Source organism: Mastigoproctus giganteus, chromosome 11 (genome assembly GCF_048544385.1).
Source record: "Mastigoproctus giganteus isolate SK-2022 chromosome 11, ASM4854438v1, whole genome shotgun sequence".
In the NCBI taxonomy this organism is placed as follows: domain Eukaryota; kingdom Metazoa; phylum Arthropoda; class Arachnida; order Uropygi; family Thelyphonidae; genus Mastigoproctus; species Mastigoproctus giganteus.
Genome location: NC_143585.1, coordinates 3151831 through 3167287, shown reverse-complemented (window position 1 = coordinate 3167287; position 15457 = coordinate 3151831). Strand labels below are relative to the sequence as shown.

The window sequence follows — 15457 nt, the reverse complement described above, 5'->3', positions numbered from 1 at the left end:
TGGCCTTAGTTGCTAATCCTCCTAAAAACCAATAACAACACAATCTCCTGAGCACCACATTTACATAACGGGAAGCCAGCCAGACCAAACGTAAATAACTTGTAATTTAAGCTGCTGTGCCCAGTCAACAAAAATGTTACATTCAATCCTGGATTTAACCAGGTCAGTTGTTGTTTTGTAAAATCTGCTAGGGAAAAAATTATTAGTCGTTCTGTCCAATTTGGCAGTAACCCAAATAGTCTACCAATTCTGTATAAACTAACTTCGGATTCTAGTGTTATCATCCTTCATAGGCATGTTTAAATCTATATAATAATTACCAATTCTCACTGGTAACCCCTTTCTTCAAAAATATTGAAGATGTTGAAATAAAACCTCAAGGTAAATAGATAATTTTCCATTAAGAACTTGTAAGGCTATTATAGAAACTGTTCAACATGCTCTTGAGGTAGCCAAAAGGAAGAAAAGCTACGCTTGCATTATGTATTTTTTCACTGAACAATTGGTAACTCACAGGCTCCAAGCACCAGAAGCATAACAGATTACTGGAAGGAAAATACTTTTATAGTAAATTTTTAAGGTATGCTCCGTTAGTAATTTTCTTTTTAAAAATTTGATCCTTTGCAGCACATATTTTGCGTGCACAATAAAATTAAAACAGTCATCCATCATTATGCCCTGGTACTTCTATGTTCAAACTATTTGTATGACATTACCATTCAATTTTATAGATAGGGGCCTGTTTAGGTTTAAATATCCTTTTAAAAGCATTTGCTCAGTTTTTGTGGTAGAAATTTCAAGTTTGTGAACTTGACACCAATTATTTAAGTTGCCCAGTATATCATTTGCTCTCTCTTCGAGTTCTAATCTTGACTCACCATAAATCAACACCATTAAATCATCTGCGTATGCTACCTTAACGAGCTTTTCATGTTGTACAGCGAGCCACCTATCAAGGAATGTGTTCCAGCAAATTGGGCCTAGAATGGATCCTTGAGGGAAGCTCCTGGTAACAGGGACCACAATACAGAACAATACCCAGATGAAACAATAAGACTTCTATCGCTGAAGTAATCACAGATAAGTCAGTAAATAGGGGCAGACACCCCAACCAAGTGGGTTGGAAAACTGCTAGCTTGAGGGATACACCGATTAAGAGATTAACAACAGCTGCAAGTAGAGGTGAAAGTGATTCTTGCACTGTTACTATTGGAATATGCAGCAGCCTTGAAAGCAAGGTAATGCACACTTCCTTTTTCAAAGCCTGCTGTCATTCATCATGAAACTGGTAAATACATGATTTGTGTTAGGGTAACTAAGAGTAAGAACAGGTGCACAGTTAATAAATTTGATGAGTTTGAAGTGCTGGTAAAAAGTGCAGAATTTGAATATAGGGTGTACAATGTGTGAAAGGATAGATAGGATAGGAGGATGGAGGATTATGCTCTTAGTTAAGAAACACATAAAATAAGACAGTACATCCAGTTAACATGGGTGGCCAGTGAAAATGTTCAGTCAGTACGGTGTGTCTTAAGCACCAGGAAAGCAAAAATGAGAGTAGGAGTGTATTATAGGCCTAATATATAACAAACAACTACACAGGGATATAGAGTGGGCCAGTAAATCAGAAAGTCTTATAATGGGACATTTTAACTTTCCAGATAGGTACTGGAACTTATAGATTGGTCACTCAAACACTAGCAAGACATTGATTAATTGGATGACTGTTTTCTAGCAGTATGTTAGAGAGGCAATAAGAGAGTGTAATACTCTATCTGATTATCAGCAGTGACTATTCATAAAGAATCTGCAGATGAAAGAACCACTAGGTGGCAGTGATCAGAGCATATTGATGTGGAATTTACTTAAAGATGTAACTACCATCAAGGGTAACTGGAAGGGCTTTTCCTATTGTAAAGGTGACTGGTGTCAGAGAGTTTTTAAATTCTATGCAGTGGGACTAACTGATGATGTTACCATCAGTAATTCTAAATGGGAAGGATTCAAGGAAACAATCACAGAAGCTGCCAGGCTTTTCACATCAACTAAGAAATACTGTTCAAGGCTTAGACTAAATGGATGGGATGTATATAAATTATCAGGTAATTGCCGACCGGACTAGCCGGGTATGTAAAATGCCTGCCTGGCAACCCAAAGGTCGCGGGTTCGATTCCTGCCTCGGGCTGGATATCACGATGGCGCTGAACCAACCGGTTGGTTGGACATCCCAGCCACGATACACGAAGGAAGCAAGAAAAAACTGGTTCCTTCGTGCATTGATCACATCATACGAAATAAATAAATCAGGTAATTCAGAAGCTTAAGGTAGATATAAACTAGTTTGCTATCACGTCACTGAGGGTGTTAGGAAGCTAAGGCAGATTATGAGAAATGTTTGGGAAAGGATGCAAATAAAATAGCAAAGACCTCTTTATTTGTGTAAATACTAGAAGGAAGGGGATGAATCACATAGGTCCACTTGATATCAATGGTTCAACTGCTGATGATTCTGCTGGTTGTTGATAAACTGAATAAGTATTTTGCCTCTACATCCACACCTAGGGGATGTGGATGCCAGAAGTTTATCAAGCTCTAACACAGAGCTAAATGATTTTGTAATAACTGAGTGGAAAGTGGAAGAGAAATTGCTGAAGTTAAATGTAAGAAAGGCACCTGGGGTGAATGGGATTTATCCAATATTAAGAGAGGCAACAAAGGAGGTAAGCAAACCCTTAGCCATAATCACAAGAACATCCTTGGATTTAGGGGAAGTACTTGTGGACCGAGATGTGCAAATATGTCCCAAATTCACAAAAGAGAAACAATGGAGCCACTGGTTAAAGTAATGCAGGACCATCTAGGCAGGAGTGCAGTTATACTTCAGTCATAGCATGGGTTTGTCAAGGGGTGATCGTGTCTGACCAATTTGATTGGACAATATGTTACAGTAACAAAGGAACTGGATGCAAAAAATAATTCTGATACCATATGCTTGGATTTCAGGAAAGCCTTTTTACTGTTGCACATAATAAACAGCTGTACAAATGGGAGCAGTGTAGCATTAAGGGCAACATACTGCTATGGATAAAGGGATGGTTGAGTTGGAGAAGATAGTTGCCATTAATGGATACTTCTCTTCATGGACTAATATATCTGTGGAGTTCCCAAGGGTTTGGTACTGGGCCCATTGCCATTGTTTTCTGCTTGTATTAATGATACTGATAAAGGATATCAGGCTTAATGTCTGAGTTTGCAGGTGATAAAAAGGTTAGCAGCGTAATTAATGACAGTAATGACAGTATGCTTACTGCAAAAAGATCTACAAAAATTGAGCAGGTGGGCTGAGAAATAGAAATTGAGGTTTAACATTGATAAAATATAAAGTACTAGACATGGGTAACAGGTAATCCCAGATTAATGTACCAACCATGTGGTACTATAGTAAGAGTAGTGGAGAAAAAAAAAGGCATGGGTTAATTGTTGTGCAGTCAGCAGTGCAGCCTATCTGCACTGAGCAGTGCAGATAGGCTGCCAGGACGGCACATGGGGTTTTGTTAATGATATACAGAAATTTTGCTAGCAAGGATAGGAAGGTGATTATTCTATTGTACAAGGCAATAGTCAGGCCACATCTTGGGTGCCACACACAGGTCTGGAGGTCTCATTTTAGGAAGGATGTAGAGCTGCTGGAGTGGGTACAGAGAAGGGCAACAAGATTGGCAAAGGGAACAAAGGGGTGCTCTTACCAAGAAAGGCTTCAGTTCTGCCAATTGCAGCATCTGGAGACTAGGCACATGTGAAGTGATCTGATTCTGGTTTTTAAGGCTTTAATGGATTGAGCAAACTCAATGCTGATGGGATTCTTCCTCTTGTTCACACACAAGAGGGCACAAATTTAAATTGGGGAAGGATTGTTACGGAATAGATGTGTAGAAATTTGTCTTTAAGCAGTGAGTAGTAGATTGCTGGAGCAAACTTCCATATGATATTGTGGAAGTGGATAGACTTGAATAAATTCAAGGTAGTACTATACAAACTGTTGGAGGAGATGGATAGGTAAATAGAAAGTTATTTTTTTAAATGTTTTTTGCTGATGCTGTATAAGCTTGCTTTCTTGCATCATTTTCCACTAGTAATACTAACACGAGGCAAAGTCTGAAGAATTACTGCTTTATATTATTTTCAGGCCCTTGCAATGTTATTAGGTTATTGTTAATCCTTAGGCTAACTGAAATGCATATCTCCTTTTTTTGACCGGTTTTATTTCAGTTGAGAATAGAGGGTAGATGACCCTCTATCTTCTAAATGGGGAGAAGACAACTTTTTGAACTTCAATCGATTTAAAATTCCATCCTGTCTTATTTCTGACAAAAATAAACAAATAATAAATAAAAATAAATGAAATCTGTTGCTCATCATCTTCAACAACACTTAACCCCAACTTCTAATAAAATCACCCTACCATGGAATACTGTTCCCACAGCTAGGATGATGCCAGAAAACTTATTCAAAGCTTCTATCTAGAAGCTTTGAAATAAATGGTCCATCTCTTACAAACTCTCTCCACTTTCTATTGCACAAATGTTCAGTTTCTGCTGCATGCCTCTTCTATAGATATTTCCATGGGAACTGTTCTTCTGAATTGGTATTCCACTTATTTCTTCTGAACTAGTTCAAACATGTGCCTCAACTAGTCAACTTCACACTCACCAAATCTTCTATCACTGTTCTTTGAAACAACCTTCATCCACATGTATTTCTGAAAATGATAATCTTCAGTAATTAAATATAATACCAACAAGTATCATATATTTGCTCATGCTCAACCTTCAATCCATAAATATTCTGTTATATTATTCTGTTATAACTAATCATTTAACATATTTTTTAATATTATATATATATATATATGGATATATACAGAGAATCGGATCTAACAGGCAGAAAATTGAGTAGGGGTGCCACAAAATAAAATAAATGAGTTAGGGGTGCCGCTATTAAAAAAAGGTTGAAAACCACTGAATTAATGCAAGGAAAGTTTATATAAAAATTATTATGCATATTGAGAGGAATAGTATTAAATGATGTAAAGGCTTATATAATATAAATAAGAATAATACTTTTAGCTATACTGAAGCATGTCTTCAGATGTAAGGAGTCTATGTTGTTATTTGTATTTTTGCTTTTAGTAAAAAGAATAACTTCGGAATTCCTAAGCAATATAAACTTTATAAATGTACACACTATAAACTTTATAAATGTAACTCTAATTACAAATTAAATTATAATACCACCTGCATATGCAAGAAAATCTCCACCAAATTTTGCACCAGAAGTAAGGTAATAATTCTTTTCCCATAGATCTTTAAATACAGCATATCGCAATATTTCTTCATCAGTAGATGGAAAAGACCACTCAGCAGCACATTCATCATTTTCAGATTTCCATGGACATTCTGTAAATTTAAAATGACAATGATGGTGTAAGAGCAATTAGAAATGCTTAAGGTACAATTACACACATGCACAAATATATACAGGATATACCAAAATTAAATTTAAATTAAAATGCACTAAAGAAAAGAATACAAATAGTAAGAAAAATATGTAGTAAAGAAATAAAGCAAACATATAGCTGCAATGCATTTACAAACCACATGTTGCTCAAATAAAACAATATTGAACTAAATTAAGGATAAGTATAAGAATGGCCCAATTAAATAAAAAATGAATGCAAAGAAAAATGGCACTTAACTACAGCAAACAAAATAATGGGGGAGGATAAATTAAAAATAATAATGGTGTTGCAAAGGAGTATACTTCTGAGTTAATTCAGAAGTTATAATCAATTAAAACAAATTTAATAGCATACCCTCTCCTGAGGCAACCAAGGCCAAACTGCATGAAATATCACTATGTAAGAAACTAAAAAAACCTATCACAACTTGATTTAGAAATTCTGCAATAGCGGTATTATCTATGATCAGTGATTGAGGGGAATGGGGCCTGTGAGCCTGAAGACATTTTCTATTAAGGTCAGTGGAGAGCAAGTTTCATGAGTCAGCATCAAATGCTGACCTCATGAAATTTGATCTCATGATCTCAGACAGCACATGACTGGACTTGTTCAATCATCTTGTAGGACAAAGCAATCTGATAGGTGCAGGCAGGAGGGAAAGGAGAAAACTGCTGGGGTTATCTTAAGTCAAGCAAGCAGAATCCTCCAGCCACAGAGATCCCAGAGTGACTGAGTGATGTGATTTTATCAGAGATCCCAGAATGAGGAAAAAGATTAACTACCATATTTTCTAGATTATAAGACATATGTGTCTTCTTGAAAATGTTGCCTAAAATTCCTCACATCTTATGGTCTGATGGTACACTAGCTTTGAACTGTGCTTTCTATCTAAACCACGGCTGGATAAATTGTGGTCAAAACACCCAAGTAGTCTTCTGAAAAAAGCTAGCTTGTTTAGGGTGATTGCTTCAGATCACAATTAACAGAGGCAAAACAAAAAAGTACAGGTACTATTAAATTAATCGAAGTTAGCTGAAATTCCAGCAGATCTTGGCCAACTGAAGTATTGGACATTTCAATTAACAAAACTCTTTAAAACATTCATACATGAAGAGTGGATAATGAGGGCACCAAAACACAATTTTACACCAAGTTGAATGAAGCCAATAATTACATAAGTGTACAAATGGGTGAAAAATTCATGGAATCAGCAGTGCCCCTGATGGTAATGCAAATAATGTATTCTTTGAATAAAGTGAAAGTTCAGACTAAAACATCAATAACGTGTTTTTGGAGTTCTACAACAAGTGAAAGACATATCCTATACTGACATTTTGTATATCATTTTTGAATTTGCATTTCAATTATATACCATAAAATATTTTTTCCCCAAAATTTGCTTTCTAAAACAGGGACACATCTTAACATGTAGAAAACACAGTAATCTGATAAATTATCATGACAATGTTACTCATGAGTTGCATGCAGGAAATAACTTTGAACATCGTTTATTTGGGCTGTAACAAAAAAATTGACTCAGTCCCAAATGAGAGATCACTGTGTAAGTTTGAACATAGTGGGTTTGCAGATAAGTTTTTTAGATTGATTATGGTATAGCTACGTGATAGGAGGCAAAGATGCATGGAACCACTCCTGTTTGATTTTCTTAAATGACATTAATGAAGGAATACAGGGAACAATATCAATTACAGTTGATGAGAATACTGGGAGAGAATACTCCACTGACCTGGTGGGATGGTCATGCTAAAGTATAAACAAGAACACAAGGACAAGCAACAACTTGTCATTATCCAATTATTCCCCATTCATCTTTGAAGGAGTATGACAACTTGTCATACTCCTTCAAAGATGATTTAGGCTTTGTGAATGGTCAAGTATATGGAAACTACATTTGAATGCTGAAAAATGCGGCCATTACTAATACTAATGTAAGGTTTTACATTTGGGAAATAGAAACCCCAAGAACAACTTATACACTTGGAGGGGTTGAATTAAAAATGGTAGAGGATTTGAGAGTCACAGTTATAGATAGACATGAAATTCTCCATGCAGTTTGGACAAGTGACAAGGAGAATCCGTGGAATGATATCAATGATTTATCAAACTGCATGTAGAGAAGGGAAGAGAAGGAGGTCATAATTTATGACCTTCTCCTGTCTCCTCCCACACAATTCTTGGACAGAGTATTTCAATTGTGAGACAACTGGAATACTATGCACAAATATGGAGGTCATATCTTTAAAAAAGAAAGAGCTTTTTGAAAGGATGTAAAGACTTGCAATGTACATGGTGAAGCTAGCAAATGGACACCTATTCAGAGATGGAGACTTAAAAATTTGGGCTATAGAGCCTGATTACTTAGAGGGGAGGAAGGAGTGGATTGGATTAAGGTTTACAAGGCCCTGAGAGAAAGCATTAAATTATGGAAGCAGAAACTTACACAGTATTAAGTAGCACTAGAATCAAGAGGCAATATATTCAAACTAAGGGAGAAGAATTATAAACTGGATTGTAGAACGTTTTCCTTTAGCCAGCAAGTTGTTAATTAATGGAATAAGTTGCCTTCAGATGATTTGGAGAATTTCAAAGGCTTGCTTGATTAGTACTGCAGAAAGAGGGAAACAAAAGTAGCGTCGTTATTTATTTATTTTTTTTCTTTTTGCTGTAGCAGTAAGTCTTCCTTGGCCGTATGGTGAATATCAATACAGATGCTAACAGAAGGATGAAAACGTGTACAAAATGGTAAAAATAAATAAATATACAACCAGTTCTCGCTTTACGAGTTTTCCCTCCCAAGTATCAACAAAATCGAAAACATGTACATTAATTACAAAAAAATGACTGTTAAACATTCATAAATACTGCATTCCAAACCATGCGCACAGCTATAGAGTACAGTGTACCCCGGTTTACGATATTAATCAGTTCCAGACACTATTGTATCGTTTCAAATATCATAATGTGAACCCAATAACACATAGTTTCTTGGTAATTCGTTTCAAGATCTCGGAATTTGAAATTTTCGCTGTATAACTAAGCTATTTATTTCTCTAAAATGTCATTTTTAAGGTCACGAGCGTGACCTTAAGGCAATATAAAAGGTCATGAGCGTGGTTTGTAAATTGTATTAGTTACCAATTGAAATCATTAAAATGCACTACACTTTCATCGTTATCATATGTTCTGTTATAAGAATCAGTTTTAAATGCCTTTGTGATATTTTTCTAAAGCACATTTCTGGAGGTCACGACCATAAAACAATTTGCACTTCCCGGTTTATTGGACTTTTCTGTTACTGCAAGCGGGTAGTAAATATAATAAACGGGTAAATATAATAAACAATTATAAACGGGTAGTAAACTCGATCTTCTTGTATTTGTGAAAATACGAAAAGCTGGAATTGTGCGGTTTTTTACATTATGGTGAAATGTGTTTCCTCTTTACTGAAATCGTCAATTATATAACAAATGCCTCTTGAAGCATTTCTGAAGAAGATGACTCCTTGTGCAACAAACCGAGTGTTGAGCCAATAATGAGTGATCAACAAGTGTGCATTTAGTTGATGATGATGAAGAACAAACATTCTTTAACATTTGTAAGTCGTAAATAACTTCTCTATTATTATAATTTGCTTGATTTTACAGGCTACGTTTTCATTTCTTTCGATAAATCAATCGTTTAAACAAACTAATTAGCTAACTAATTTCATTGTTGAGAACATAACACCTATTTTTAACCTTATGTCTATGGGAAATAAATTCCTGCTTTACGAGCACGTGCTAGGAACAAATTAACTCTTAAAGTTGAGAACTAACTGTATATAACCTGTAAATTAGTTGGAATAATAATAACTAAGCAAAGTGGGTTTATTGAATGAACAATAAACCCACTTATAAATTGATAATAATTCTGTGCTGATTGAATGAACAATCGGCACAGAATTATTATCAATTTAAAATCAATATTTTTAAATAATATTACCTGTAAATAGTTGAACCATACACGTTTCTTTTGGAACTGTTGGAATTTTATCCAACTGTTCTTGAATTACAGCATTTTTGTCCAACTGAATTTCGCTATCTGATGACCATCCCAGCAAAGTATCTTTGCTTGTTTCTTCAATCTCAGGTGCACTTTTTACATGCTCATCCTTTGCTGTTTTTAAAAATTTTGCTTGCCGCTTTTTCAATAATTTCTTTCTTTTCCCTTCATATATGATATCACTCTTTGAGAGAATGACCTTCTTTCTTTCTTCTTTATAAAGGTCAGCCTGAAACATACAATATTTAATTATTAAAAATTAACAATTAATGAGCTAATACTTAATCAATCAATATATACATTTGTACAAGGCTTAATCAAAAAGTCTGGCAACTAATGTCACCACATAACATTTTCAGTTTAGAAAACAGCTAAGGCATGTGACATCAATGCTTACATAGGGGAGTTTCCATTGCCTAGCACTTGCAGTTGCACTTGATCTGTTTGAGCATGTTCATTGCATTTGGTGTGTGTCCATGCACGCACGCACGCACGCACGCACGCACACCCTCTGAATATTCTCTGACACTCAGCATTGCCATAAGGAATTATTAAAATGTCAAGAATGACTTTGGATAACTTGTTATACTTCATGCTTCCCTCATCAGCTCTCCAATCAAGGACTGCTGGATATCAATTCTTTCTTCTTTCATAAGAGTCTGGTAAGTTCCACACTGAAATTGACAGAAATGACTTGCAAAATATCTATTTCTTTACCCCCAATAATACTGAGAAATGCTGGATTTTGTTTTTTGAAATCAGTTCAATTTGGTTCAAAAAACTAATTGCCCAAATAGCATTACTTAATGATGAACTAATTCTCCAAATACAATTATACTTGAGTTAAAGTTAAATAACATTTAACTTAATGCTTTAATAACAAGTCAGGTTATTAGAAGCATAAAACATAGCAACTTGCTATATGAATTCAATTTGGAGATAGCAAACTTTCAAATGCAGTAAAGAAACATGCTTTGCTTTTAGGAATTCACAACAGAAGGTTGCTGGCTCCACAATTTATCAATTCATTCATCATACAGCCTCTGCTATGAATGTATTAAATATTGGAGTTGGGATTGTATCAGCATACAAATCATCTCAAGAGTAAACTTGTGCTACCGTTCTGTTTTTTTACTGTATAAATAAAACACTTTATAATAGTTTTCTATATCAACCTGTCTGCAATTGTCTCTCATTTGCCTTTTGTAGTTGTGATTGACAAGGAAGGTGGCCTTTAATTTATTACAGGGAAAACCACTGTTTTGGCTTATATTTCTAGACCATATTAGTAACATGAGTTAGGAGTTGAAAACACATAATTTAGTTTCTTTGAAAAGAAATATTTAATTAGATTAGTTTTTTATTTAATGAAATTTGAGTTCTTTTATTAATATTTATTACTTTCCAAACAGAGAAAGAGTATCATCCCTGGGCTATATCATATGAATTGCATTTGAAATGAAAACCATGGTAAACACCTGAGAAACTATTCTCAGGTGTTTACCATGGCCATATCTTTGACAAAACTAAGAAAAAATTCACAGAATTTTTATACAAATTCTGATTTTAATACAGCTTATGATTTTTTTTGCAAAAAAAACCCAATATTGTTTTTGCAAAAAGATGGAGAAACTCTACCAACTCTAGTATGACAATGAGAAGGAAAAAAGGATCAAATTGGGTCAAAAAGAGAGACTGTCCATTATAAAATCAGGAGAGCTGGCAACCATGTGAGTCACTCTAAGGTAGAAATAGGTGGTCACCCACTGACATCAAGAAATAAGACACCAAAATCATCCTCGTCTACAATCTTATCCAAGAAAACCAATGTTTAACAATTTGGCAAATCACTGACTGCTATTTGGTTTGGTAAAAACTAGTGATGGGCATAACTGAATGATTAATAATGATTATATAAAAATAATCCATTATATGTAAATTAGTTAATTATGAAACAGAACAAGAAAACAGAAGAACCAAAAAATTACAGTGGAGGGTTATCAAACTAAAGAGAAAGTACTGTTTCTCTTGCTATTTCTCCAATTTGGTAAGGAGGTTTTCACTGTTTTTCAAGCTTTACTACTGCAATTATTACAGAAGAGGACATCCTTGTATATATTTTATGGCTTAATCATTATATTAAAATTGGTTCTTATTTTGCAGATTCTATACAAGCTAATAATTTTTTTAAATATAGTAATATCTCCTATATTTTAGATGATCAGCTTATTCTAATTTTATTCAAAATTTACTTCCACCAATTCTTTAAGTACAAGGGTATCAAAAAGTTTTTCCCTTGACCATGTTTGTGTCCTGGGAGGTTGAGATGTGGAACAAATTACTCCTCTATGTAGTCACAACCCAAAGTGGCACATTTCTTCCATCTTTTGCAACACTTTCTTTTGCTATTTTTTGTAGACCTCAACAATGTTCTTGAAATAATGCTTCTGTGTACATTGCCCAAAAAAATTGCAATTTTTTTGAAAAACTAGTTCAACTCCAGAAAAAGGAAAGTCAGAAGGTGCCAAGTCAGGGGAATAAAACAGGTTTGGTAAGATATGAAGTCCTAACTTCCAAAGAAGATCAGTGGTTGCAACAGCAGTGTATTCTGGCATATTGTCATGAAGCAACAGCACACCTTTAAGCATTCCTTAATTGCTTTTCCCAGAAATTCTGCTCATCACTTCCCAGAAAACTGACAGCAACATCTTCCCTGCAGGTGGATGTAATCTGGGCTTTTTGAGATCTGGTGATGATGCATTTTTCCATTGTTTTCAAAACCCATTTTATTTCTTATTCAAACTGATATATTTGCAATTTGTCATTAGCCACCAATTGGGGAGAAAACAGGCCAGGATCACTGTCATATGGCAATAAATTCAGCAGAGCAAGCATGCCTTTTTTATTTGTGAAGACATGTGAGTAAGTGAGGAATCCAATGTGCTGAGATACCTTATTCATATTCAAATCATTGTGAATTGTGATCTCCACTAATCCTTAGCTTATCCTAGTCTCAGCAAGTATCTGTTTAATTATTATCTGGTGGTCATTGAGGATCAGCTGTTCAATTTTCTCCACAAATTCTGCAGTGTAAGATGTGGATAGTTGCTCACTTCTTTCTTCATCATGGATGCTCTCCCAGCAGCATGTGTAAAACATTGGTGGAGATTAATGTTTTACAATGTCATATGATGGACAGATATCCCCCCCATACACCATAGACATCTCTTCACGGATAGTTCTTGGTTCTTTTGCCTTGCAAGAAAAGGAATTTGATAATGGATCAATATCCAACTTCATCCATGATGACACTGTTACATATTCAGCTTTGTAACAAAAGAAACAGACTTAAGAGCAATGAAACTTCTGGCACACATTACTAGATAAACAAACTATATATTCAATAAAACATAACATTAGTAGAATACACAGAAGAGGGTCAGTGGAAAAACTTTTTGTTATCCACCTCATACATGTATATTTATAAAATATTACATTTACTTGTCTTTGTATTCCACTGTATTAAGTAGTGTACTTTATTGTTCAAGCATTTCTTTGATTTATACTATACATACTTTGATTTATACTGTACATGCTATAGTTATAGGTATGCCTAATTATTGCTAGTAATATTACCATTTCCATTTACTTTATAGTCTTCTCTTCCTGGTTTAGCATATTGTGGTGAAAATATAATAAAACTATGTTTTATTATATTTTCCCCATATTGCAAAAAAAAAATGGCTATTATGTTATAATATCATAATAGCAAATTTTTTATAATTTTATTTTATTGCATTGTATTCTATTTTGCCATCCCTTGTTTTAAGCTATATTCTTTTTTATACTCTTCCTTTAAATAATTATATTACCAGGCATGGCTTACATGGTTTGGAAAAATAAGTTGGAGGCTGTTGTTTGTGCTTTTCTTTTTATTTTATCTTCAAGGATGTTCCCAATATTCCCTATATTCTTATCATTTTATTTTATTTTTAATGAAACCCCAAGCATGAAAGATATTAGAACCTATAGTACTTAGTACTGTGTGTGGGTTGAAGGTCCAGAAGATTAATTCAGTGTGCTCAACACATTCAAGGATTTATACACCTCAATCAGATCACCTCGCAGGTGCCTAGTCTCTAGCCTCTGCAATTTGCAGAACTTAAGCTTTTCTTGGTAAGAGGATCCTTCCATTCCCCTCACCAACCTTGTTGTCCTTCTCTGTACATGCTCAAGCAACTCTACATCTTTCCTAAAATGAGGCCTCCAGACATGTATGCAGTACTCAAGGTGTGGTCTGACTACTGCTTTATACAAAGGGATAATCACCTCCTTTTCCCTGCTGGCAAAATTCCTGTATATCAGGGTTTCCCAAACTTTTTCAAGTGTGGACCGGTGTTTGCAGATTTTTTTTTTTTGTGGCCCACCTATAGCTATAAATTAATAAATTAAGTATTTTCAATAATTATACTTGTAAGCTCAGGAAATAACAACATTACCATTAGGACATTTAACATACCAGTAATAATGCAAGCAATTAGGTATTCAATTAACACGAGTAAATATAAATAAAAGGTAGGTAATTTGTTTCTTTGTTTATTATCAAAAGTTTACATAAAATGACATATTTCTGAATCTGTTTTTGGGCAAATGAATATTTATTTAATGAGTATTTTTAGTATAACTGCACATTTGGTATTTTATTACATTTTTATTTCTTCAAGAATATTTTCTTATAGTGTTATGTAGGTATATTTCGAATAAGTTGTTCGTAGACAGGTACCGGGCTGCGGACCACAATTTGGGAAATCCTGCTATATATCATTAACAATATTCCATCACCTGCTCTGGTAACCTGTCTGCATTGCTCAGAAAACTTCATATCTGACTGCACAATCACTCCCAGGTTTTTTTCATTTTCTACCACCCTAAGTGTAGTACCACACAGTTGGTATATTTCTCTGGGGTTACTACTACCCATATGCAGTACTTTGCATTAGTCAATGTTAAACTTCAGTTGTGCTTCTCGACCCATTTGTCCAAATGTTCTAGATCCTGTTGCAGTAGCACACTGCCATTACTGTCATTAACAACCCTGCCAACCTTTGTATCATCTGCAAACTTGGACATTAAGCCTGATATACCTTCATCAATATCACTGATAAATATACAAAACAACAGTGGACTCAATGCTGAACCCTGTGGGACTGCTCTTCGTGGACTAATAACATTAGTCCACGAAGAGCAGCATCCCTGATTACCACTGTGTCTTCTCCCACTGAATCACCCTTTTATCCATTGTAACAACTCACCCTTAATACCATACTGCTCCAATTTGTACAGTAATCTTCCATGTGCAACAGTGTCAAAAACTTTCCTAAAATCCAAGGATATGATATCAAAATTATTTTTTGCATTTAGTTCCTTTGTAACCACATCATAGTATCCAATTTGTCAGACAAAACTTTCCCTTAAGAAACCCATGCTGTGTCTGAATTATTGCTGCAGTCTTGTCTAGATGATCCTGCAATGCATCTTTAATCAGTGACTCCATTATTTTACCCGGAACAGAAGTTAAACTAACTGGTCTGTAATTACTCATGTCACCCTTAGATTCCCCTTTGTGAATTGGGGATACATTTGCACATCTCCAGTCTGTCGGGAGTTCCCCTGAATCCAAGGATGCTCTCATAATTGTGGCCAAGGGTTTGCTTAGTTCCTTTGCTACCTCCTTTAATATAACTGGATAGATCCCATCAACCCCAGGTGCCTTTCTTATGTTTAACTTCAACAATTTCTCCTCCACTTTGCTCCCAGTTATTACAAAATCATTAAGCAATCTGTTACAGTTTGATAAACTTCTGGAAGTTTCCTCCC

The 15457-nt window shown here is 34.9% G+C and overlaps 1 protein-coding gene across 2 annotated transcripts in view; it reads right to left on the bottom strand.

Annotated features, from left to right (window-relative positions):
• Tsen34 (tRNA splicing endonuclease subunit 34) overlaps positions 1-15457 on the bottom strand; it is a 64985-nt gene that overhangs the window by 18133 nt on the left and 31395 nt on the right. For both annotated transcript variants that reach the window (XM_090384687.1, XM_090384686.1), the window contains exons 4-5: positions 9521-9809; positions 5295-5456 (exon numbers count right to left, since the gene is read on the bottom strand). In XM_090384687.1, coding sequence (XP_090240813.1) covers positions 5295-5456; positions 9521-9809 — 451 coding nt within the window. The remainder of the gene's footprint in view (positions 1-5294; positions 5457-9520; positions 9810-15457) is intronic.